This window comes from Salarias fasciatus, chromosome 16 (genome assembly GCF_902148845.1).
Source record: "Salarias fasciatus chromosome 16, fSalaFa1.1, whole genome shotgun sequence".
Lineage (NCBI taxonomy): Eukaryota > Metazoa > Chordata > Actinopteri > Blenniiformes > Blenniidae > Salarias > Salarias fasciatus.
In genome coordinates this window covers 33247380-33272457 of record NC_043760.1, presented here as the reverse complement: position 1 = coordinate 33272457, position 25078 = coordinate 33247380, and the positions used below count along the sequence as shown (strand labels likewise).

Below are 25078 nucleotides of genomic sequence, written 5' to 3'. Positions count from 1 at the left end.
TGTAAAAACAAACAAAACAAAACAAAACACTGTTAGTCAGTTGATTTGTGACCGAGACAAACAAAAGTGTAAAAGTTTTCATTATTGTCAGGATTATTGTTTTCCTTCAGTTCAGTTTGCTTTTTTTTTTTTTTGCTGCTCAGTTTTGTGAGTCAGTGATGTATTTCCTTCCATAAATGTCAGAAAATGAGGCCTTAAAAATAGATTTCTAGCATTTGGATATGAACAAAGTGTTTGTCTCAGAGTGAGAAAGAATGTTGGAAACTGAAAATGCTTTGGGCAATCTCTCTATACATGGAAAGGCCTGTAAAACAGCAAACCAAAGCAGCTTCCCAAAACTTACTGTGCCTGTAGTGGAACATCTGTAACCTGTCTGTGTGTGCGTGCACGAGTGTGTGTATGGGTGTGTGTGTGAGTGTGCACATGCTGTTTGTGCATTTGCAAAAAAAGCTGATCAATACGATGTCTACAGGATTATTATTGTTCATATAATAAACTGTCCAAATTAAATAAGAATATGGATTTTTTTTTTCTTCTTAGTGTGTTCCAAGTGTTTCCAAGTTAAGTTTCTGAACTTCATCGACTTATTTCAAACGTCTGAGCTGGCTTTCTCCATGTTTGCACAGTAAACCAGTGAAACTTGCCCCCAAAAACACTGAAGCTTGAAAAAGTGTCAACAAAGGATTAACTAAATTAACATTACTTTCACACAAAACTTTTGCACATTTCTCTGTAAACATGGAAACAAAGATGAGTGTAAAGAAGAACTAACAATACGAAAAGTTTTCACTGTGCAACGCAGCATATTTTGTTCTTCTTTGTTGACACATTTAAAGCATCTGAATGTCAGAGGAAAATTAAACCAAAATTAACCGTTAAAGCGTGTTTGCACAGAACACATCAATTTTCTGTATGTGTGCAGTTTTTGTTCTATCTTTATACAGTTCATAGCTTAAAAATAGCAAAAAATAGTCGCAACACAAACTGACACAAGTTCACAAATTGAGCAAACTGACACAATACAAGTTCAACAAAAATTGCTCAACAACGTACAAAATAAAAATTGATGGCAGTTCATGTAATTTTTTCTGTATTTTTTTGGTTTCTCTGTGAAGCACCAACCGAAGAAATGTGACTTCTTTCATTTAAAATTTATCAAAAAGACAAAAACTGTAATTGCTGCATTTTTCATATAATTTGATTTCTATTTTAACTGCAGGTCAATAACAAGGCGATGAAAAATGGGGAACATGAACTGTATGAAGACACAATGGAAATAAACAAAACAGCTGCAGTCGCACAGCAAAATCAGTCTTACTCCAGAGAGAAAATGACTTCATCGAAACATTACTGGTATTTATTTTTTATTAATTATTATGTAGATGACAAACAAGAATTAGCTAAAAGTAGAAACTGATAGATAGATTAACAGTGTCTCTGAATAATAAATAATTAAAAACAAATCACACAGTCAATCAGTAAATACAATGTGTGAACCCCACAGCGCCCCCTCCAGGCCAGCCCTCGGAACTGCAGCGTCCCGGCCGCCTCACGTCGCGGACGAGCTGCTGCTGCAGCGGCCGCGTGCCTCCGACGCAAAGCCGTCCGTCCGCGCGCGGCGGGGCCCCCGACTGACGGCTCGTCGGTTTCGGTATGGACGTGCGGACCCCGAGCCAAGCTGCGCGCCGGCGGCCCCCCATGGCGGAGTGAGCGAGGATGCGCCTCCCCAGCTCCATCTTTGTGTCGGTGTCTCTGTTCACGGCCGAGACCACGGCGGCGCTGTACCTCAGCTCCACGTACCGCTCCGCCGGGGACCAGATCTGGCAGGGGCTGACGCTGCTCTTCACGCTCGTGCCGTCCGTGCTGGTGCAGCTGACCCTCACCTTCATCCACCGGGACCTGAGCCGGGACCGGCCGCTCGTGCTGCTGCTGCACATCCTGCAGCTCGGACCCGTCGTCAGGTCAGTGGACGCCGTGTTCGAGTCCCACTGCTGGAGCCCCGGATGCCTTCACACCCCCCGCAGCGGCCGCTCTGTTTGCGACCCACAGGTGTGGGAGTGTGTGTGTTAACAGCGGCCTGTCGGGGCTGGGGGGCTGGCTGGGGCGGGGGGGCTGGCGGGGGGGAAGGGGGGCGCAGGGGGGGCTGGCGGGGGGGCATGCTGCTGTTATTCTCCGTGGCCTTTTGTCTGCGCTGGGCTGCCTGCAGGCTGATGGAGGAGAACACTGATCAGTGCAGTCCTGTTCATGTCTGCTCACAGCCGCGGCCGCCGGGCTGAACCTGCCTCTCATCCTCAGCCCTGATCTCTCACCTCCAGCTGAGCCTGATTCATTTAGTGGACATCAAACCCCCAGAGTGAGACCCAGCTGGAGCTCGTGGAGCGGGTCACCTCTGCCCCTCTCTGAAGGAGGAACCGGGATCAGGCTGGTCTCTGCTCTGTAAGCTCTCTGGTCTTGACTGGACCATCTGCCTCAGATGTAGAACCCGGAGTCTAATCCCGCTCATGCTGTCCACACACAGACGTGACACTAATGTGAAAAATACACACAGCAAGAGATCAGACTGCTGGTAAAACCATTAAAACCCACTGATCTCCAGGAACAAGAGCTGCAGCTGCCACAGCTGGAAGAGTAATCGATGGGCAGATGAACACAAAGCAATCTGGATCTATGAACTGTTCTCAATACACCTCTGTATCAGTATCTGCTGATTTTACAGTCACCAGCTGAATGCAGGTTTTGGACAGTGTGAGAAAACCTTGAGAAGAAAGAAAATACATCTTAAAAGAATCTGTCGACATGAGCAGAAGAGGTCAGCTATAAGAGGATTATCTGTAGAGCACCCCATAATTCCGTCAGACTCAAAGATTGTTTTTAACAGGTCACAGAGATCAAAACATTTAACGACTTGTTTGCAGGAATAAATAAAAAAGGGAGACGTCTGAGGGTTGCTGGAGGTACAGCTGTATTAGTCATGAATTATGCATAGGGAGAACATGCAGACCTCATATAGAAAGCAAGGCCAGAGTGCTTCTCCGCTCCGCCATGCAGCCTCAGGTCTCAGTCATGCTGATAAAATGGGAAACGTTGCTGCTTTTTGTAGATTCTAAAGATCAGCTCGAATATCATAAAAACAGAATTAATGTTTGGGAAGCTATGAAAATCTAGTTCAAGTATAATTCAATGGATTGTCTTATTTAGATGAAAATGTACATATTTTTCTTCATTTTGAAAGAATACATAATAAACGGTTTTCTGGAAACTGTTACATATCATGTAACATCAGGTATATAATCAGCTGAGCTCAAAATATTCACATCTAGAAATGATGATATGAGTCAGGATACGTCTTGAGTTTTTTCCTAACGAAGATTCACAGTTGAAAGGAGGCTAAATTTATTGCAGGACTTCTTTAATCTACTGACGATTGACTCATAGTGAAGAATTGTTTCATTTCAGGTTGTTTTCAAGCAAATTAAAGAAATGTCCTAATTTTTCTTATCTGACCTCCATTTATAATGATGTGGTTGAGACACGTTTTCCTTTTCAAGTGAGAGCTGTTTATAACTCTTACATAAATACCACATAAATTGACAGATGTTTTTATTTAACTGACTCTTTGAGTCCTGTGATAATTAATTCAGTATGATAATGTAATTTTCAACCCTTTTCTTACAGTTCATTGCATTAATGGGCCAAATTTTTTTCCCAACAAATCGATAAACGTGTTCTAGAATGACGCACTGAGAGCTATTTGCAGTTATATATACATGCAGTGATCAATCGACCTTTACTTATAGAGCGCTCTCAGTCCAGCAGAATGGCTCTTTGACTCATGGAGCTACCGCTTCGACCGCCACAGTCAAGTTTCTGCCCCCCTTGACGTCCACCGGTGCCTCTGTCTTAACGGCCTGTTGATTTCCCAGGAGTGGCCTCCTGACCTGCTCTCCTGCTTCCTCTCCAGCGTGTGCGTTCGAACGATTAACGCTCAGAGCTCTACATGTCTCCTCCGTGAAGAGCAGATCTAAGAATAGCACGTGTCGCTGTCGCTTCCTTATCTTAAACAACACAAGCAGGGAGGAGGGATGTCCGTCTCTGCTGCCTTTCCTGCCTCGTTCGCACAGAAACAACACTTCCGGACTCTTATGCATACTCCAGAGCTACAAAGCAGCATATTTAGACAGTTTTTTTATTTTTTTTTTTTTGTTAAATTGACAATATGACATTCAAAATAAAGAAATTCCTCAATAAAGATCCCCAGAAATTCGGCTGACTCTGACAGTATTGTTTCCATTTATGTTAAGACAAACTTACTTTGTGTCAGTTTTATTGGGGGTATGAAACACAGCGCTGTTCGTTTCGTTGACGTTAACAGAAAGTTTGTTGCATCTTAACCAGATGTCTCTTTTCACAAGTTCATTATTTATGGTTTGTTCAAGTATGTCCAGCTTCTTATGAGAGAAGAGTAAGTTTTTGTCATCAGCGAATAATACTCTGTGTAGTACAGAAGAGGAATTGACAAAGTCATTTATGTACTGGTTGAAGAGTAGTGGTCCTAATATAGAACCCTGGGGGACACCATGACTCATGGATTTACATACAGAATTGTGGTCATTGACATGTATTGGTATCTTCCAGACAGGTAACTTGTGAACAAGTGGTGGAGTTTTGTAATCAGGATGTCATGTTTGACGGTATCAAAGCTTTAGACAAGTCGAGGTCTATTCCAATGCTGTGATCACCTCTTATAGAACGTCTTCTTCTACAAAACTTATGATTGATAATGAATTTTTTCATCTCCTTTTACCAAGTACCAAGCATTTGGACTATGATTAGGTTATTTTGTTGTTATAGGTAAAATGTAGGAGTTTCAAACCTGTTGAATGTCACTGATTCTGAAGAATGTTAAATAATATCGGTAAAGTTTTAATCATAATCACTGTAAACATGTGGTCAGTAAGTCATTGTTGGACTTTGATAAGATGTCTTGCTGTGCAGGAGAATTCCTGGATTTGGTGAGAGCTGCAGAGATCCGCCACTGAGAGGCTTCAGACTGTCGGAGGGCGTCTTGGCCTGTTTGTCTCACAGCTGATCGCTGGTTGGAAAACACTGCTCTGTTTGTTGGATTCGCCATCGTTTCTGTCTGGCAGAAACGGTTCTGAGTTCCCATTTCTCCTTTTCTTTCTGCTCTAATCTGAAGCCGACTGTAGTCTGTTTATCTCTCCTGAAAAGGCAGCAGAACAGTGGTCAGACTAAATAATGGAACACATTTCAGAGCCTTCTAGAGAGCTTAACCTTGTTTCCATTAATGTGGTGCTTTCAGTGAGGCAGCAGGCTGGCTGTTTGTTTTTTTATTACCAGAACTGGTACCTAAAGTTTAATTCTCATTAAATAAATGAAATGAAGCCAAAGTTATGTATTGTTTTTTTCAGTTAGGGTAACATCTGGACAGGAAGATGTTTTAAAAGTAGTGTGATTATTTTCAAACCTCCACTAACAGATAATTCCTTATCGCTGTTGAGTGGTTTTGAGCTGTGAGCTCCAGTCGCTGCTGCAGCTCCGATTAGTTCAGACAACTTCAATTTATGGGAAATTAATGTATTGACTCTCAGTTCATTCACAAACCAGTCAGTCAGTGCTGTTTAAATGTCAATTTTTACATATTAAAATAGTGGAATATCTTCCATAAATATAAAAATGAATTAGAGATCATGATTTAATAAATGGGCAAATATTGAAAGCAACACATAAGTTACTGTCAACGTGTAAACATGTCCTTATCAGATATTTCAATAATCTTAAAACACCATTCATTTATTCTTGTCGGTGTCCTTTATAGTGTTGAAGCTAAAGAGAATATGATCAGTGTCAGCTCCGCTCGGCTTCCAGGCTGCAGTTTAATCGTTTTATTGATCACCTCTGTCTTTCAGCGTCTCTCTATTCTCTGCTGCAGCAGACATTTCCCTCAGGAGCCGACAGAGACGAGACACAGTCACACAGGGTCACATAAGGCTGTGAGCTTGAACTCAGTGCACCGGGGGCCACGAACAAGGACAGGGCGTAATGTAGCCAGCAGGCTGTAAAGAAAAGGTCTGAATACGTTTACTGCCTCTTTTGTAATGCAGCTCCTCATTTTGCTTTATTGAAACTGTAAAATAAAAAATACATGTCTTATTTTTCCCTGAAATCATGTTGTATACGTTGCTTTTAGGGTGTGGCTCATCCTAACACGACTGGCCTGCTGAGCGCTCATTCTCTCTGTGGCAGAGTGGCGCTCTGGACGTTCTCATGTGGTCCTGGGGTGTAGAGCTTAGCACTGCTGTGTTGCTCAGAGACAAACCCATGCCAAGGGAGAACATGCAAACTACACTGAGAAAAGCTTAAGTCAGTCACAAATATTCAATAAAAAAGTTGTTTTTTTCCCAAAATCTGGAGTTGATTCTTTTCCTGAATGGGAACACGATGAGCTGGTTAGATGACTGATGATGGAGCAGATGCTTCACTCCTGATTGTATCTGCGGGCAGCATATTTTGTGTGAGACAGACCTTCCTCACTTCCCTGGTGCCTGAGATGTCCCTTCGTTTCATTTCTGTCCAGTGAGTGGTGGATGCCTGCTCCACTGCGTCTTGCCCCAGTGTGTTTCCCGCTGATCCCTCCTGTAGATTAAATCCCCCTGCCTTGCGGTTTCACTGGCGGCGGATCAGCGCCGTCTCGACCTCTGGCCCTCTGCCCGCCCTCTGTGCTCCAAGTGTTTTTACTGGCACGCAGGCAAACTCCTCACTGACTATTAGGATACTCCTATAAAGAGAGCTGATGGCTGGCGAGCTCCAGCCAGTCCTGTGACAGTGAACCACTCAGACAGGATTCACTTTTTAGAAATGTTCCGTGCAGATGAAGCAGCTCCTCATGCTCCGCGCTCCTCCTGCCGTTTCAGGTGTCTGGAGGCGTTCTGCATCTATGGCAGCGTGGGCCGCGTGGAGGAGCCGTACGTCAGCATCACCAGGAAGAAGCAGATGCCCCGCGGGGGCCAGTCTGAGGAGGTGGAGCGGCAGGTGGGGCAGGCGGAGGGGAAACTCTTCACGCACCGAGCGGCCTTCGCCCGCACCTCTGTCATTCAGGCCTTCCTCGGGTCGGCCCCCCAGCTCACCCTGCAGCTCTACATCTGCGTGCTGCAGCGGGGGGTTTCCATCGGAAGAGGTGAGGGGGGGGTTGCTGTGTGGTTTGGAGTCCGCGGGGATCCTGCTGAGAGCTCAGTCTGTCGCCCGTCCACCACGGCGTGGGCCGATCAGCTGAAAGAGCCATATTGGAAATGAGAGGACGTGTTTTCATGAGTCAAAGTGGTGTTATGTAACCGAGGGCGGAAAACGACCATTCTCTTTGCCAACTCATGCAGATACGAGGTCAGACTCTGTGTGTGTGTGTGTGTGTGTGTGTGTGTCTGTGTGTGTGTGTGTGTGTGTGTGTGTGTGTGTGTGTGTGTGTGTGTGGGGCCCTGTCGTCCTTGTGGGGACCCTGAGGTTTTACATTCAGACCATGATTCACAGCGGCCGTCAGGTCTGGGTGTGAAACCTGCAGCGGCTCCCTGAAGCTTCTGGCTTCAACATTTTTTTCTCATTTATATTTTATTTGCAGACCAAACTGTCTTTCCAAATGACTCTCATCCTATGTGAAATGTGAAAAGAAATTAAACATAACAGATTTTGATTAACTCCTTTTTTTATTTGATATATATTTATGCTTTAATTATTTTTTTCCTTCTGATTGAAACAACAATGATAAAAGTTTGTGTATATCTGGGATGATTCCTAGGAGCAGATAAATATAACTGCGCTGAATAATCCCATTATAACCAATAATAGAGGAAGATGCTTGTAAGGAGTGTGGTGTCACTCTGATTTTATCCATCAGAGGCTCTAAACAATGATTCATAATGAAGAAAATATAACTGTGTCTGGAACCGCTGATGTTCAGGAGACTCAGTGAAGAGACAGAATGCAGCAGCTACATTTCAACACCGTGGTCACCTTCTGAAAACACTCAACTCAGGTAAACACAGAACACACTGAATACCTGCCCAGCTGTAGAAGTCAATCAGAAACAACAATGGAGTCAAGCGCATTATGCTGTTCTTCTCCCACAACACACAGAAAAAGGCCCTAAATGACCCCTAGCTGTGAATGTGAGCGTTTGTGAGTTTGTGACTGTGACTGTTCTCATTTTGAATCCTCAAATTTCAATCAATTTTCTCTGCAGAGGATTTTCTGTATTTCCTTCTTCCTCCTCGTCAGTTCACTCAAAGAAAGCAGCTTTTCTGAAGACTAGAGGGCAGCTAAGGAATAAAAGCCAATAAATCTCAACCCAAAATACTATTCTTTGTATTTGAGGCTTTCTGTTGTCAGTAGCTCAGACATATTGCCCTCTGGTGTCAAAATGTCAGGCTTCTAACATGAAGGACTTCCCTGCTGGCCTCCTCCAACAGTTGCAGTACGCCAACAGGAAAGTCGCTCCTGTCAGTGCAATGTCCTCAAAATTCACATGTAGCCTTGTGGATCATCAGTCTTTCAGATTCTTTCTAAAGCTAGACTATATCTCCAGTTCAGGACAAAGGTCAGACAAGTGGTCGCCACAGCTTTGACCACACTATTTTAATGCCCCAGTTTGTCGCAAACCAAGTGACTGAATGTCAGATTTCCAGATGCAAGATCGATCTTTGTTAGCATTGGTCAGTGTTTGACTTCCTGTCTGTTCATGACGGCTGAGTTTATTCTGTTGTCCTGGACTGCTTTTCTGCAAGAAACTCATGTAAGTCAATGCAATACCCAGAAGGCATGAAAAGTGTGTGTGTGTGCGTGTGCGTGTGTGTGTGTGTTTGTGTGTGTGTGTGTGTGTGTGTGTGTGTGTGTGTGTGTGTGTGTGTGTGTGTGTGTGTGTGTGTGTGTGTGCGTGCATGCACAAGAGTCGGTTCCTCTGAGATATCTCGAAAACAGTTCACACAGTCAAACTAGGACATCAGCTCATCAAATTAGGACAAAGAAAAAAAAGGATGTCATGTGACAGACTTTTTTTACCCCTTCTGCTGCTCACCCACACTAATGTAATGACCTGACTGAGAGCTGCTTCCAGCCACACACAATGCCTCCAGCACTAGTCAAGTTTCTCTCACTGCAAAAGATAGAAAAGATAAGTGTTTTGCTATAATTATTGGTCCAGCTCACACTTCTACATACAGCAGTACACCTGATGAGAGATGAACTCCTCAGTCAAATGTTTACATTTTTTTTATGCACACATTTAGCTCTTAATGGCAGATTCAGCTGTTTGACTCCCACAGCTGACAGTGTCCCACAGTGGGTCCCTGAACAGCCTGTTTTTATGTGTAATTAAAGGTAGGATGTGTTAAATGTAGAGAATTAATTTCCCCAGTAGAGATCAGTAAAGTGTACTTACACTGCTGTATCCATGTCAGGGTCACAGGGGCTGATCCCAGCTGACTGTCGGCGAAAGTGGGGGGGTCAAACGGGCCAGCAGTCCTTCACCAAAAGAAAAACAGAAGCAACCACACACACACACACACACACACACACACACACACACACACACACACTCATACATACAGGAAGCTTGAGATACTAGTCAGTCTTAATTGCTTGTTTTTAGACTGTGAGACAACAGCAGAGCACTTGGGGGGAAAACATGCAGGTACATCATGATGTGGCATAAATGCTCATTTTTCATGGGTTTAGAGGCTCTTTACGTTCAGAACCTCTTTACCCACTTTAGTCATGATATACATTTTAGTTGTGATCCAAAAAGCTCCGTCAGTCGTCCTTAAAACAAAACCCACAGTAGATTTTATGTTTGCCTCAGTGCTGGAGGATAGAAGTGCACTTCAGTGACATACTTCATGTTCATAAATGCAGCTGGTGTGGCAGTCTGCCTGTTCAGACATTCCTCAGTGTCAGTCTAAAGCTTTAAAGAGCTCATGAGAGTACATGGATTCTTCTAATAGGATGAAACTGCTGCTGAAAGTAGAAGTCTCGTCCCTGGAAGATAATCTGCACTGCACTGAGTGGTGTTACTGTAAAGTCGATGCTCGCAGGAACCTCGGCAGCTCAGGGCAGACCACTTTAATTTACAGCATGCGGTCAGTGAGTGCTGGAGCGTGGAGAGCGACCGGGAGCTTCGCCGTATTGATTTAAATGGCCGAACAGCTCAGGATGAAGCGATGTGCATCATGCTGCTGGACTGTGAAGGAGGAAACCCGGACTGTGACCTGGACCGCTGCTCTGGCTGAGGGCTCGGTGAGCGGTACCTGTCTGACTGCATTATGTCAGCTGCCGGTTTTACTCGGGAGGTAATGAAATAACGAGTCCCACTGAGGAGAAGTGTCGAAGCTATAAAAGCTGTCTCACTGGGCGCCGACAGCAAGAGATAGGAAGAAAATATCTGAATCATGAACGTTTGATTCCAGCGACTGCCTTGCAAATGACACACGCTTGTCATACAACAGCTGTACAGGTGTTATTCAAGACCGTTGTGGATATTTGATTTGCTATTTCGCCCAGATGCTTTTCTTTCGCGCCATATCTCTAAAAGGGCTTCGTCGTCCTGGTTTGAAGAGGCAGAGTGGTCGTTGTCACTGTGGCGTGAAGCTGTGTGGTGTGGATCTGGGTTGGAGTAAGAGATCTTTTTTCCTTTAACCAGCTTCTGTTTGTCTCTCATTCTCCACGTCAGGCACACTGATGGTGATCTCCCTCCTGTCCATCGTGTACGGAGCTCTGCGCTGCAACATCCTGGCGATTAAGATCAAATACGACGACTATGAAGTGGACGTGCGGCCTCTGGCGTATCTGTGCATCTTCCTGTGGAGGAGCTTTGAGATCGCCACCCGCGTGGTGGTCCTGGTCCTCTTCAGCTCCGTGCTGCAGCTCTGGGTGCTGCCGGTGGTCCTGCTGAACTTCCTGCTTTTCTTCCTCTACCCCTGGATCCTGTTCTGGCAGAGCCACTCGCCGTTCCCCGAGAATATCGAAAAGACTCTGACCAGGGTGGGAACCACCATCGTGCTCTGCCTGCTCACCTTCCTCTACGCCGGAATCAACATGTTCTGCTGGTCGGCGGTGCAGGTGAAACTCAGCGACCCGGACCTCATCAACAAGTCCCAGAACTGGTACCGCATGGCCGTGTACTACATGCTGCGCTTCGTGGAGAACGCCTCGCTCCTCCTGCTGTGGTACATCTACAAAACGGACTTCTACGAGTTCATCTGCGCCCCGCTGCTGGTGCTGCAGCTGCTGGTCGCCTACGCCATCGCCATCTTCTTCATGCTGGTCTTCTACCAGTTCTGTCACCCGTGCAGGAGGCTGTTCTCCTCCAACATGACGCAGGGCTGCTGGGACTGCTCCTCTCTGCTCTGCCTGGTGTGCAGCTCTGCTTCAGCTCCCAACAGGCCGGTGAGAAAGACCGTCCTGGAGCCGCCGAGCCCCTCCGAGGGCAAGGAGCCGGCCGAGCGGCGGGCCCAGGAGACGGCCAGCGACAGCACGTACGACATGCCCAACGACACGACGTACGACATGCTTAACGACACAATCTGCGACACTCCCAACGACACCAACAACGGCGGAGGGGAAATCAATGGTGACATTCCCCACAGCATGACCTGCAATGCTTAAAGCGTCACATTTGTGCTGATTGAGAAACTCATACTTTGTGTAACCCTCGAAGTGCCACATGGATCCCTCTGAGAGTTCACGCTCCTTTGGCCTCATAAATCCATCTCAGCTCCTGACACCTGCGAGCATGCAGAGGTGGTCACTGCTGTTTCCATCACAGACAGTGATGGACGCTGAGACGCTGTCCACTTTTATGCTGCATTACTGATCACATGGATCCATGAATTTTAAGTGATTGTATTTGTCTGTCTTTGGCATGGGAGTGTGCATGTGTGGAGCCTCGGGTGAGGCTGAGGCGGAGCCGGAGAGAGGGGATGACGAATCTCTTCAGTTTGCTAAATAACCCCTTTTCCTTACTAGTTTTCTGGCTGCGAGCAATCAGCTTTTTTACTCCTTGATAAAAGCTTTATGGACAATACCGCGCTGCTTCTGTGGTGTACTTGTGCTTGATGATGAGATGTTTCATCTCCACACATCGGTCCATCACCATACACGCTACTGTAAAGCACGGATGTTTTTTGCACGTTTACAAAAACAACAAAAAGGATTTTTTAAAGTGGCTTTTAGGTGTTAAACCGTCGAGCAGCAGCAGCTGTCGTGAAGTGAAACGCTTCATCTGGATGTATTTGCATTTTTCTGATTCATGCAGGTTACCGTCTGTCAGCTCTATGTCTGTATGTCTCATCACTTACTATATCTAACACACCAAGTCTGATAATATCCAGCTGACCAAGCGTCAGTGTTTGAAGTGGTAACATTTTGCTTATTTCAAAACTTTTAAAGGAGATCTATTCTGCTTGCATCTGAGGTTGCTCATCATTTGTTCCACAGTCATTCATTGAGGATTTGCTAATTTAAAAGAAAAAAGATCTGATTTAGTTAAGAACAGAGCATTATGCATTATCTGTGTGATGTTATATTAACAGGTATAACTTCCCTTCAAATCCATCCATCCATCTATTTTCTACTGCTTATTCAGGACCAGGTCACGTGGGCAGCAGTGTAAACAGGGATGTCCAGACTTCCCTGTCCCCAGACTCTTCCTCCAGCTCCTCTGGGAGGATCCCAAGGCGTTCCCAGACCAGAAAAGACACATAGTCTCTCCAGCGTGTCCTGGGTCTTCCCCGGGGTCTCCTCCCGGTGGGACATGCCCGGAACACCTCCCCAGGGGGGCGGCCAGTAGACATCCTAAACAGACTCCCAAACCACCGCAGCTCCACCTCTGGATGTGGAGGAGTAGCAGCTCTACTCTGAGCTCCTCCCTGGTGATGTAGCTCCTCACCCCATCATTAAGGGAGTGCCCAGGCAACCCTACGGAGGAAGCTCATTTCAGCCGCCTGTATCTGGATTTTTCCTTTCGGTCATGACCCAAAGCTCATGACCATAGCTGAGGGTGGGAACGTAGCTTGACCAGTAAATCGAGAGCTTTGCCTTTCGTCTCAGCTCCCTCTTAACCACGATGGACCGATCCACCTGTCAAGCTCACGCTCCATCCTTCCCCCACTCGTGAACAACACCCAGAAAGAACCGGAAGACGTGGCAACAGGATTGAGGAGGTTCTCAAAGTATTCCTTCCGCCATCTGATAATATCCCCAGCTCCTGACCTCCACTGTAAAAAGTGTTGGAGGAGACCTGCTTTCCCCTCCTGAGGCACTGGATGGTTTGCCAGAATTTCTTCAAGGGCGACCGATTGTCCTCCTCCATGGCCTCCCTGAACTGATCCCACCCAAGTTTTTGCTTCCACAACCACTCGGGCTGCAGTTCACTTGGCCTGCCGGTACCTGTCAGCTGCTTCTGGTGTCCCATGAGCCAACAAGGCTCGATAGGACTCCTTCAGCTTGACGGCAGCCCTTACTTCCAGTGTCCACCACCGGGTTCAGGGGCTGCCACCACGGCAGGCACTGGAGATTTTGTTCTGAGCTCCAAGCAGCTGCCTCAACAGCAGAGGTCACGTCCCCCCGTAGAACAATGGAGTCCCTAGCCGGAGCACTGTCCAGCACCCCTCCTTAGGGACTTCAAGGAGGCCGGGTACTCTGCACTGCTGTTCAGCCCTTAAACCGAAACAACAGTGAGGCACCTGTCCCCGACCCGAAGGCGCAGGGGCAGGACCCTCTCGTTCACCGGTGAACTCCAACACGTGAGGGGCTATAAGCAAACCCACACCAGACCTGCTGCCTCGCACCACGAGCAATGCCAGGAAAGTGGAGAGTCTATCCCTTCTCAAGTGGCTCTCTGGATTCCAGAGCCCCGGCTGTGTGGAGGTGAGCCCGACTTTATCTAGTCGGTACCTCCCAACCTCCCTCAAAAGCTCCGGCTCCTTTCCTCAACAAAATGAAATTCCACGTCCCAGGATCTAGTCTGTTCGAGGATCGGGTCGCTGGGCACTCTGCCATCAGCTGCCACCCAGTCCACACTGCACCCGGCCCCTACGGTTCCCTCAGTGGGTTGTGAGTACACCGAAGGTCGGGCCCACATTGAGCAGAGGCCTGGTCACCAGGTGCTCGCATGCGAGTCCCAAACCCAGACCTGGCTCTGGGGGGGGCACCAGCTGTGCCATACTGGGCGATGTCCTGGTCCTTGACTGTATTCTAGTCATAGGGGCTTTTGACCTGCTCTTAGTCTGGCCTGTCACCCAGGACCTGTTTGCCATGGGAGACTATAATGCCCCCCGGGATCATGCAGGCACTCAAACTTCCCCACCATAAGGTGACAGTTCAGAAGAGGAAGCACTTAAAATCCTTGTATTTTAAAGTGTGTGCTACTACCTGCATCATAGTCTTCACGTTTGAGACCAGCCTCATTATCCAAAAGGGATGATAGTTAAAATATAAAAAGACTGCAACAATGTGGCATCGCTTCAAAATGAACACAAGAAAATGTAACTTTACAGATCTGATCATAATAGATTTCCTTTAATGTGTATCATGTGTGAGAGTGAGAGAATGTCAGTGTGCTTGATTTTGCACTAACTTTTTCCAATGTATCAACAGAGGATCGACGACCTCGAGAATCATGTGAATGCTCCAGTTTATACAAATTATACAAGAAATCTTTCAAGCCAAAAAATAAAAAAAAGATGACTTTCTATGAATATCAGTCTACTACACAAAATAAAAGGCATTTAAATGAGAACAATTCCACTTTAAAAAAATGAAACTAAATATATATTTATATGTGAAAACTGTCTGGGTTGTCTTGTTGTTGTTCTCTTCAGTGTTATGCTGACATCTAGTGGAAAAATTCTGTCACTGCATGTTTGTTACATGACCATATTCTTACTTCAATGAAACAAATAAGATGGCATTAAAAAGGAAAAAAGGTTTATTTAACAAACCGTTTTACAAATGAATTCCAGGATGACGAAACAGACTGTCAATTCATTAAATTATCAACACAGAGTAGTAGTAACACTTGACGCAGGTAGATAAGTTACTGTATTTAAAACAAAGAAATAACAGCGACACGTTCTTACTCCAACGACAGTAACAGTTCAGTCAGTTTAGTCTGGGAATGTCAAGAAGGACAAAATGCTGCAGTAAACACAAAGCACAGTTGAGGCTGATGGGAAGCTTACAATGTCTCAGATATTTGGTCATTCATGGAAATATTACACCGTTTCACATAACAAGATCCTGAAAGGAAACATGAATGTTTTTTGCTATACTTCATCCAACAGATATCACAATATCTCACTCAGAACCACAAATCTTACTTCTCCGAGAAGAACGCTGCCTTGTTCAGCATGGCTATAACTACATGGACTATGAATGACTATGCTTGTGGGATATTTAAGGAAGAAGTTATTTCAAGTGGATGACCGTAACTTTAGTCCGACAGATTCCGACTGGAGAACCACAGCTGAAGTTTTGTTGTTCTAGCCTGCCAGGGGAAAAAAAGCTACTTATCAGGAACCTGGAGATCGTCACAGGATCTTTGTGGCGTCTTGCTCATGGCGGGTACTTCAAGCGCAGCTTCAGACATGGCGGCGTTCATCAGGACAGATCAGCTCCGTGCTGCTTTTACAGCGCCACAGCAAACACACTGACCACGCAGTACATGGTGCGGTTCTCCCATCGAACAGTGCAGCTCCCTGAAACACACACAGCAGGAATCAGGCTTCATGTGGAGCTGCGCACGAGGCAGGTGGTCCTAATGTTCCGGCCGATCATGTAGGGCTGCGGTGTGCTGACTGACAGATCCTTCCCCTCTACATCGTGGTCTGACCTGAAGGCTCCCGTTAGACATCCGCCCACCCGATGCTGCTGATCCAGCTGCAGTCAGAAATAACCCCCCGCCTTCAGGTCCGGATTCATTTTCAGCATGGCGGTGGGCGGTTCAGGATCCGTGCTGCTCTCACATTTTCAACTGTTTCATTTTGAACTAAAACTGAAGTCACGCTGTTCTTGTGAATGAAATGTGTTGTAATTCTTTCATCTCCACTCAAAGAGCGCTACCACTTAGCAGCTCCACTGCACATTGTTCCATCCTCTGGATACCTGGATATTTAAAAATAACTGCAGGACCAGAAAAGAGTTTCACTTTTTCCAGACACTGAGTGAACGTTATCAGTTATAACTGATAATTTTGATCAAGTTTTGCTCCTGTAGGTTAGGAAAGCAAGCTTTTCACCAGAAGCCCAGTGGATTGAATCCCACTGCTGACAGAACAACTGCCTTCATCCACGACCGCTCAGTAAACACAACCGACATGGAACTGGCACCAAATCAAACCAGCGGAACACATGATATCTGAAGAGTGCAGCCAAACCACTCTGAATAGAAGCTAAAAACAATTCCTGAGGTTAAAATGCCAGCTAAAAATCATTTTTTGGTCCCAGATTGAAGAGAACTGGAATGTTGTGTGGTGCAGTCTGGGTCTGCTGGTACTGTTTCTGCGTCTCACCGTCGGTGGCGGTGTCCCAGTAGCAGGAGTTGGCTGTGTGGAGGCCGGCGCCGCTCTTCTGCATGATGGCACAGTTCACTGCAACGCAGCCAAAAAAAAAAAGAAGCTTTTAGATTGAGGAGCATGGTGAGCACTGTTTTACTGAACCATAAGAGAAATCAGCTCACAGATGTATTTAAAGGGCCGTCCCTGTTTGACCAGGTGAGTCAGAGAGTGCTCCACTATACTGGCCGTCCACTGGTTCACTTTGTTCTGGTTATAATCGGTTCCACCGATGACGCCTTCAATGCACTGAGGAAAAACAACAAAGAAACATCTGATATATGAGCCATGATGTTCAGAACGCCTTCAACATTAAACCCACTACTTGACTCCCTGTGTTCAAGCTGCTTCTGTCCTCTTATCTGTTGACTGACTGCTGTTGTTTTCAATGAAACACTCTGCTCACTCTCAGTAGATACACACCTCACTTCATCTGTAGTTTAACACACTCTCTGTGCATAAATAAGGTGGTACTTCTGTACCTATAGACTGTTGCTTTAGTTCTGTGTCTCCACTAGTCATTAAATATCTTACATTACGTTGAAAACAGGATGACCGATCTGATGGGGTTTATGTGATTTAACAACAACAGTGAGTCATCTCAGTTGAGTTCAATTAAAACAAAAACAAAGTAAGTTTATAGTAATACTTCCTTGGTTGAAACATACCTCTTTGACCAAACTGCTGCTTTCATCAGGATTGAAGATGACCTGTAGGGTAAAGAAAATAGAAAAACATGTATTCCACATGGTGGTAATATTTAAGAATTACAAATAGATTATTTATTTCAGTAGAAATAATCAATACTCAAACTATTTGCTGTGGAACATATGTTTCATGTTGATGTTTTGATCATATCTGCTAACTTCCTAATTTCTTTACCTTGTTCCATACTGAACAGTAGAAAGTTTTCAATGAGACAAATAGTGATTTACACTCTCGCCTTAACTAGATATCTGTTATTTGTATTGATTAAAACTATATTTGAATGTGATCACTGTGATAAAATGAGTCTGCAAGATTATATTACAGGATTAACATATTGGACATCCTGTTAACATTTTAAGCAACAAAAAAGGGTTTCCGTCTGATAAAGCTGATTTTTATTATATCAGTGTCCTAAAATTGCACTTGCGCTACATGAGGAATTGGATTTAATTGTCTTAGTTATAGTGTCAGATTTACAGGCTCAATTCCACCTGTGATTAAACAATATCTCTAAAGATATCACGATTGTTTTGAAACTCATTTTTAATTCGAAACATTCATCTTATGAAGGATATCTGAATAAGAACAGTAAATGTCTGCAGTCATTCAATCATACTTATTGAATGCATCAGTGTGATCCCAAAATTGAACTGACTATCACGATAATTATTAACATTAAATGTGACAAAATATGCTGCTAATTTATTGACACTGACCACACCCGGGTTAGAAAAACGCTGAGCTAACTGGCTAAGCTAACTAGCTTCGAGGCTAACGCTTACGGCTAACTGTAGGCTGACCGGCTAACAGCTAAAGCTCGCAGCTAACGCTAAGCTAACAGGCTAACATCTAGTTTAATGTAAGTGATTCGAGGTGTTGAGAGGACAATAAAGTCACCTCGTCTCCAGAGCTGTACTCCTCCATGGTGACACCTGACAGAGCGGGGGAAGCTGCCAACCGGCCGTGGTCTTTGTGTTGTTGTTGTTTGTGTCGGTTCCGAGTCAAGGAGTTTGGTCAAGAGGCCTTCCCGGCTCGGCTGCTCCTCTCCGGCTGTCCGCTCTCCGGCGTGTCGCCTCGCTGTGGCTCAACACAGACACGACAAAACCACAAAACCACATCAAGCCTGCTGTTTAACCCGTTCCCTGCCTTTTAACCGCGTTTACTCGTTTTTATTCTATTTGTTGTCATTCTGAATTTGTCTGTGAGTCTCTCCCTCATTGTACGCTTGTTTTGTGCAGTTGAGCATATTTTTTGTTGTTCATTTTAGTCTTGTATTATTTTGATCATTTAAAAGATCTTATGTGTTTTTTTGAGTCGGTGAGTCATGTTTGCTTTGTCTCTTGTATCATTTATTCCTTCATTTTTATTTTTTGTTTTTTTAAACATGTATTTTTCTTCAGATTTCTAGTATTTTGCACTGTTTGCAGAGAACCTGCCCACATGGATCAATAAAGTTGTAACTAATTTAATTAATTTCATGTAATCCAAATCCAATCCCATTGACGATTTAACAGTGAATTGCCAAATAGACACAAACACTGCCTCAACATTTTATACTTGGAGACTTTGAAGGAATATTAGTACTACTCTGGAAAATATCTGAAAAACATTTTGAAAATAAGGAAATGTGATATTTTTCAGTTAATATTTGCATTCTAAACCAAGCACCTTATCGGTTCAGTGATTTTCGTGAAGTTTGAGTGATGATAGGCTTCAGTTTGTTAGATTAACTTTCACTAAAGCTTGTTTGACAGAGGAGTCAGAGTTACACAGAGACCGTTTTCCACCTGTTCTCCCCCAATAAACTGCCATAGATCAATCCTGACAAATGAAACGTGGCTTAAAAACTAAACTGCGTGCCACAGTCAAAAATATGGCAACTGAGGAGAAATGGAAAAAAAAAAATGAAAAGAAAGAAAAAGGCTGTGATAAACAATATTAGGTCAAGTACACAAAGGGGAAAACAACTTGTTTATATGTTAATTCTCTCCATGTGTTTGTAAGCAGGTTTACTGAAAGCCCCAGACATTTTCTTCTTCTTGCAGACTATTAAAGAACCAGTCAGTGTGCAGCAGGACACCGCTGGATCCCTCTCCCAGAGGCTGTGAGCAGAGAAAATCCATCATCCATCATCCAGCATCCAGCATCCAGCATCCGTAGCGTGGCCCCAGACAGCGGGGAGTTTCCCCTCAGCCGCCGCAGTGTCGGTGCTGCCACCAGCTCCACAATCACACCTTCAGACCACTGACGCATTGTCACAACGAGCCTGATTGGAGGGACACACACACACACACACACACACACACACACACACACACACACACACACACACACACGCACACACACACGCACGCACACACACACGCACGCACGCACACACCACGCCCCCTCCTGTCGGGAACACCCTGGCTGTGGAGCTCAGCCTTCCTGCCTTCAGACGGTGCAGCTGAGGCGCACCGGCACCACGGCTCTCGGCTCCCGGGACCGCACCGCAGCCTGCCCCGCTTCCTCCCCCCACATCCGCCGGTTCCTCGCCGCTGTCTCCGGGCATCAGGTAAGACCGCGGCTCACCTCATTAATACATGAGATCCGCTGGAAGCCGCCCGGGACACTGATCCCCTCCTGCCAGATGACACATATGGTCATCTGGGGTTTATCTGTGTGTGTGTGTGTGTGTGTGTGTGTGTGTGTGTGTGTGTGTGTGTGTGTGTGTGTGTGTGTGTGTGTGTGTGTGTGTGTGATGGGAGGAGGGAGGGACGGGGGCTGGGCTGCTGTCAGTCCTCCATCACGACCAGCACCCCGGAGGACTCGGCTCCCATCCTCCGGGACCAGACAGTCCACTTTGCGACCCAAACTTAGGCGCGTTCCGTGCAGGTGCAATGCAGCAAACCGCTCCGCTTCCCGGTGCTTTGCTCATTGCACCTGCACGGGGATCCAACCCTCAACCCCCCCACGCTGAAGCATCCAGGGGGCTGAAGTTGCTCCGGCGGTCCGCCGGGGTGTGCGGGACTCAGGAGGCGGGCTCCGGTGTGTCTGTAACAGGTTGCGCGGATCCCGGCTCGCTAATTGCGCGTGACCTTGTGCGGGGAGTCACCGGGATATCCCGGGGCTGTTCCGGGATGACCGGCGGTGATGGAGAGGTGTCAGACGGCTGGATGTCTGGCGTCCTGGCAGGTCTGATGAAGGACCAGACTGACCCCGGTCCTCCGGTCCTCCGGTCCTCCGGTCCTCCGGTCCTGCAGACCCTCAGACCACTCAGCCTCTTCAGAACGATGATGGATGTGAAACCTGATAAATGAGCTGATGCTCCTCTCCTGTTTTACTCATCTGGCATCTCTCTGTGGTTGTTATGCTGCCAGAGATAGTTTTCCTGGTAATTTCACATCTGATCATTGCTGTGCTATGTCTGGATATAGCAGCTTTATACCTCATGGACCATTTTATACCCCATTTCCATCGCGCCGTGTCTTGTTTTCCTCATTTTGCATCTCTCTTCTGCCAGTGGTGCTCGAGTATCATCATTTTATATCCATTTTAAGCCATTTGGGTTATTGTTTCTCTGTCTTCCTGGGATGCATTCCGCATTATTGCTTTTAGATTTATAGTTTATCAGCTTAAGAACAGAACTGCACAATATATTATAAATACGTAGTTATCACAATTTCAACATCTGCAATACACTGTGTGAAATACACTTTCCATTTATGTTTTATAGTATTTAATGCCTTACCAACAGTCCAAATCTGCAACCTGAACACAAGATTACCAACAGATGCCTATGATGAGCTGGTCTGGGTTACAATCAATTATTTAATAATGCTTTAATGAGACATAAATGTTTCTAAAAGACCATTTTTTAAGTATTTTGAGTGTATTTGGAGCATATGCTGCTACATCTCTGTTGTGATTTAAAAAAAAAAAAACCTTTCCAATGTGAAATGATTTTGACATAATTTGGTCATTTTCTGCTTTTCGAAATGACGGCGTTCAGAAAGCAGCTGAAGTAAACATCCATGATTCAGTCCTGTGATTTGGTAACCAGTGTTTATCTGCAGCCAGATTTAGCTTCAAACGGACTGAATTCGTCCTTCTGAAGTGACCACTGAGGCTCCTGACAGTCAGACCGTATTCAGCTGACGTTTCTCACCTGTCAGGCGTGTTTGTGTGTATAAGGTTGTAACCAAATGTAAATTAAAAGCAAACTGCTGAACCAACATCCAGTCCAGCTTTATGTTAGTTTCATAATGAAGAACTCTGTGTGTGTGAGCTTGTGTTTCAGCAAAGACTCCAACAACCTTCAGAAAATGAACATTTTTCTTCAGTTTTCTTGAACATCAGATGTGTGCTGTGTCAGATTTACTACTCTACAGTCATCTGTCATCGTGACGCTTTCCTAAATTGGTTCATTTGGCTCCTTTAAGCAAAGATGCAGCGGCTGCCGAAGCTTTTTTATCTCTGTCACAAGAGGAATGCATTTGCCGTGATAACCGAGCCTTCATGCAGCACACGCACACTGGAGGATGGAGGGAACAAATGGGTGAAGAGAGCTGGAGAGAAGCCAGAGAACGGAGGGATTCCCTGCTTTCTCTCCACGCAGGCAGCAGAGCGAAGCCCAGGGGAGGGCAGCCACGCAGAATTAAAGGTCCACGGCTCCGAGATGTGACACGACAGAATAGAGGCGTGTGTGTGTGTGTGTGTGTGTGTGTGTGTGTGTGTGTGTGTGTGTGTGTGTGTGTGCGTATAGGTCCACATATACATCCGTCTATACGGCAGGCATTACAGGCTGCAGTTCTCACGCCGTGTCCTGGAAATCCTGAGCTAAAGATACGGTGAAATAAAGACAATAGCAAGAAGCAGTTCCTATGAGACCAAAAGACAGATGATTAAACCACTCCAGTGGATTTTACATGTTGGCTGGTTTTTGTTAAGAGATGTGTGATCCAGCTTGAAGCTTTTAACCGTAAACCAGCTGATTCTGATCAGTAAGGAGAAGAAGGTAAAGTGCATTAATGCAACAACACCATATTTTATGCTATGAAGATGCTCAGTATGAGCTGAACATGAGATATCATGTTGATGAGCATCACAGTCATGATATGAGCTGTGATAGATAAATGTCCAGTGCATTTGGGTGATGGGCGCGAACCACCAGTTGCACTACACAAATAATGGATCCATACTTGGGTTAGACTTAGGGTTAGGTTTAAAGTTAGGGGACATTTCATCTATGTAAAATCAAAGTGTGCAAGTTCAGTAGATTGCTCAGGTATAAACCTGAGTGATCATTGCATGATGTTTTGTATTGACAGAATGCGTAGTACGATCGACGGATCTTTGCATAAATAATGGTCCTTCACCCAATCACTAGAGCACTCAGGTTGACCAAAAGTGCTTTTCATCAGTACTGAAGTTCATCTTGGTCCCAATTTAACGTACGGAGGATATAATGTTGAAATTAGGAAGTGAAATATGATCTTTAATCAACACCTTGCCAGGCAGCAGGCCTCCATTTGATATCTTGACATGAACAGTGTGAGTGTTTGTTGCATGTAAGCATAATTCATCTCAGTTCACACAGTCCTCTGTGATATGTTTTACAATATTTCAAATCTTGACAGCTTGATATCGATACGTGTTGCAATTGCAATATATCATGTTGCCTTAGTACACTGTAATCATACAATTAGTGCTTTAGTGAAGCACTCCGTTAGATTTTCGTGTGGTTATTATCTAAAAAACTAGGTTTAAAATTGTGGTTTGAAGCTTTCCACATGCTTCATCTTGCCGCCACTAACAATGTGAATCACACCACACAGAATAACAATCCACACATTTAATAAGGAATAGCAATCACGTGTATGAAAACTTATAGTAGAAAGTAATAAAATGATTAAATTAATCACATTTTGAGTGTTCTTCAACGGAATAATAAAGCGGTTTTAGCACTGCTGACAGGATTGTTACTGGAACTGGAAAACATGAAATTATTATTAACACTATTGTTATTAAGATAGTTCACAACAGAAGGTTAGCCACTACTAGAATGAAATTATGAATTTAGCAACATCCTAAAGTAGAATTTTTTCTTGTTTCAGGTTATACTAGATACAAACTAATTTTGATAAGTTAATTAATAAGTTCAATTTTCAGTACAGCCTGGAACAAAGTAGCTTTACTTAAAAAAACAACCGTGCTAACTGATGGAAAATGTTGGTGCCACAGAGCAAAAAGACCAAAAGCAACGCAAGATAACAAGAGATCACAACAACAACAACAGCAACAACAACAGCAACAACAACAGCAATGTTTCGCCCACGATCTAAGTTTTCTGTGAGTAGCGTGACGAGAAAAGAGTTTGGACCCTTCTGCTTATAATGAATCGGCTCGTTTGCTCTCAAGGCACAAATAGTTTAAATACCAGAATATTTTTCATGAGTTGTTTCAGTGCATGGCTGGATCAGTCACATGATCAATAATGTATGATAGATGGTGTGTTTTGACCCCTGTTCCCCTGAAATGTCTAAAATCACACACACTAAAAAATGTTGGGTCATTTAGTTAACCCAGTCGCTGAGTTATGAAATCAGTAACCCAGTTTGGGCTTTTATGATACATTTGGAGTTATTTGTTGCAACTCTTGTGTTGGGTTAGAGTCCATCAGAATCAACACAGATTTTTAAACTCAGCACATGGGTTGTTTTGATCACTGTTGGGTTGTCAACGGGTCCGTGTGTCACTTCCGTCTTCTCTCTCTGCAACAGAAGAACAGAAGTGTTCCTCTGGCTCTCTGATGCAGTGCAGGGTTGTGCTTATTTACATTAAATGTCTAATTGACATGACTGTGCGACGTCACGTCCTGAGAATTAGATATGTAATGTAAATCAGCATGTCATCATGTCAGGTCACCCACAGAAAAACTTGCTTGAGCGAGCGCCCTCCATGTAGTTAGTGTTAACCAAATAGCTAGCTAACGTGTGTAGCTCGCTGTGTATAACGATTGCGAGCTGTCGCGGCGGCTGTGGTTTAGTGGGGAGCACAGTCGTCTTACAATTGGGAGGTTGTTGGTTCGACTCCTGTCTCTGCATGTCACAACTGAATCCCCCAGCTATGGGTAAAATAGCACCACTGCCTTGTGGTCGTCACAGGAGTGACACAGGCTGAGGGAGACCCTACAGAAAAATCTGGAGTGGAGCCCTGAAGGTAGTTGGTCCTCGCATTGTGGCACCTTCCAGCAACTCCTGTGGCCAAGCTAGTACCAACTGCAAGAGCCTGTCCCTTCTGCTGGACACTACCAGCGAGGCTGAGGAGGGGGATCTGCCGGCTGTGTTATATTGGTTTATCTATGAATCAAAATTTTGGGAAGACTAAACCAATGTGTTTAGTTGAATTAACATAGAATTGTAGTTAATGTAGACGGAGCGCCATAATTGGCTGCCTGGGCGTCTTGAAAACCCATGTAATTTCGTTGCACTTGAACTTGTTGCGATGACAATAAAGCTATCCTGATCCTGACCCTAATTTGACCCAGAATTTGGGCACATTCAACCAATATATATGGTAAAATTGACCCAGGGCTGAAATTAATTTGATGCAACATTTGGGTTAAAAATTAGCACAATATTCAACCCTATCATATGGTAGAATCGACCCGGACGAACATTGATTTGACCCAATGATTGGATTAAATCTGTGAACCCATCTGTTGGGTTAAAAAGACCAACCTATTTTGTTGGGTAAAAATAACTACTGTTGGGCTGG

The 25078-nt window shown here is 44.9% G+C and overlaps 3 protein-coding genes across 6 annotated transcripts in view; 2 read left to right on the top strand and 1 right to left on the bottom strand.

Moving 5' to 3' along the window:
• The first annotated feature begins 1517 nt into the window (after positions 1-1517).
• On the top strand, positions 1518-14899 carry LOC115403260 (membrane transport protein XK-like). The gene is made up of 3 exons (XM_030112118.1): positions 1518-1961; positions 6933-7195; positions 10733-14899. The coding sequence occupies exons 1-3, from the start codon at positions 1717-1719 to the stop codon at positions 11665-11667; spliced, it is 1443 nt and encodes a 480-aa protein (XP_029967978.1). The 5' UTR covers positions 1518-1716; the 3' UTR covers positions 11668-14899.
• A 67-nt stretch (positions 14900-14966) lies between these two features.
• Positions 14967-18385, bottom strand: LOC115403261 (dynein light chain Tctex-type 3-like). Its single transcript, XM_030112119.1, has 5 exons — positions 18218-18385; positions 17281-17322; positions 16738-16861; positions 16571-16648; positions 14967-15758 (listed from the first exon to the last, which is right to left on the bottom strand). Exons 1-5 carry the CDS (start codon positions 18242-18244, stop codon positions 15688-15690), a joined length of 342 nt encoding a protein of 113 aa, XP_029967979.1. The 5' UTR covers positions 18245-18385; the 3' UTR covers positions 14967-15687.
• A 1336-nt stretch (positions 18386-19721) lies between these two features.
• The window catches only part of LOC115403590 (synaptotagmin-like protein 5), a 49937-nt gene continuing 44580 nt past the window's right edge, over positions 19722-25078 (top strand). For all 4 annotated transcript variants that reach the window (XM_030112545.1, XM_030112544.1, XM_030112542.1 and 1 more), the window contains exon 1: positions 19722-19874. The gene's annotated coding sequence lies outside the window, so the exon portion shown is untranslated. The remainder of the gene's footprint in view (positions 19875-25078) is intronic.

Bases quoted from the DNA above. Each gene is read 5' to 3' on its own strand.
- LOC115403260 (XM_030112118.1), top strand. From the start codon at position 1,717: ATGCGCCTCCCCAGCTCCATCTTTGTGTCGGTGTCTCTGTTCACGGCC. The intron at 1,962-6,932 runs GTCAGTGGACGC...CTGCCGTTTCAG, and splicing joins CAGCTCGGACCCGTCGTCAG to GTGTCTGGAGGCGTTCTGCA. The intron at 7,196-10,732 runs GTGAGGGGGGGG...TCTCCACGTCAG, and splicing joins GGGGGTTTCCATCGGAAGAG to GCACACTGATGGTGATCTCC.
- LOC115403261 (XM_030112119.1), bottom strand. From the start codon at position 18,244: ATGGAGGAGTACAGCTCTGGAGACGAG. The intron at 17,323-18,217 runs GTGACTTTATTG...TTTACCCTACAG, and splicing joins AGTACAGCTCTGGAGACGAG to GTCATCTTCAATCCTGATGA. The intron at 16,862-17,280 runs GTATGTTTCAAC...GTTTTTCCTCAG, and splicing joins GCAGCAGTTTGGTCAAAGAG to TGCATTGAAGGCGTCATCGG.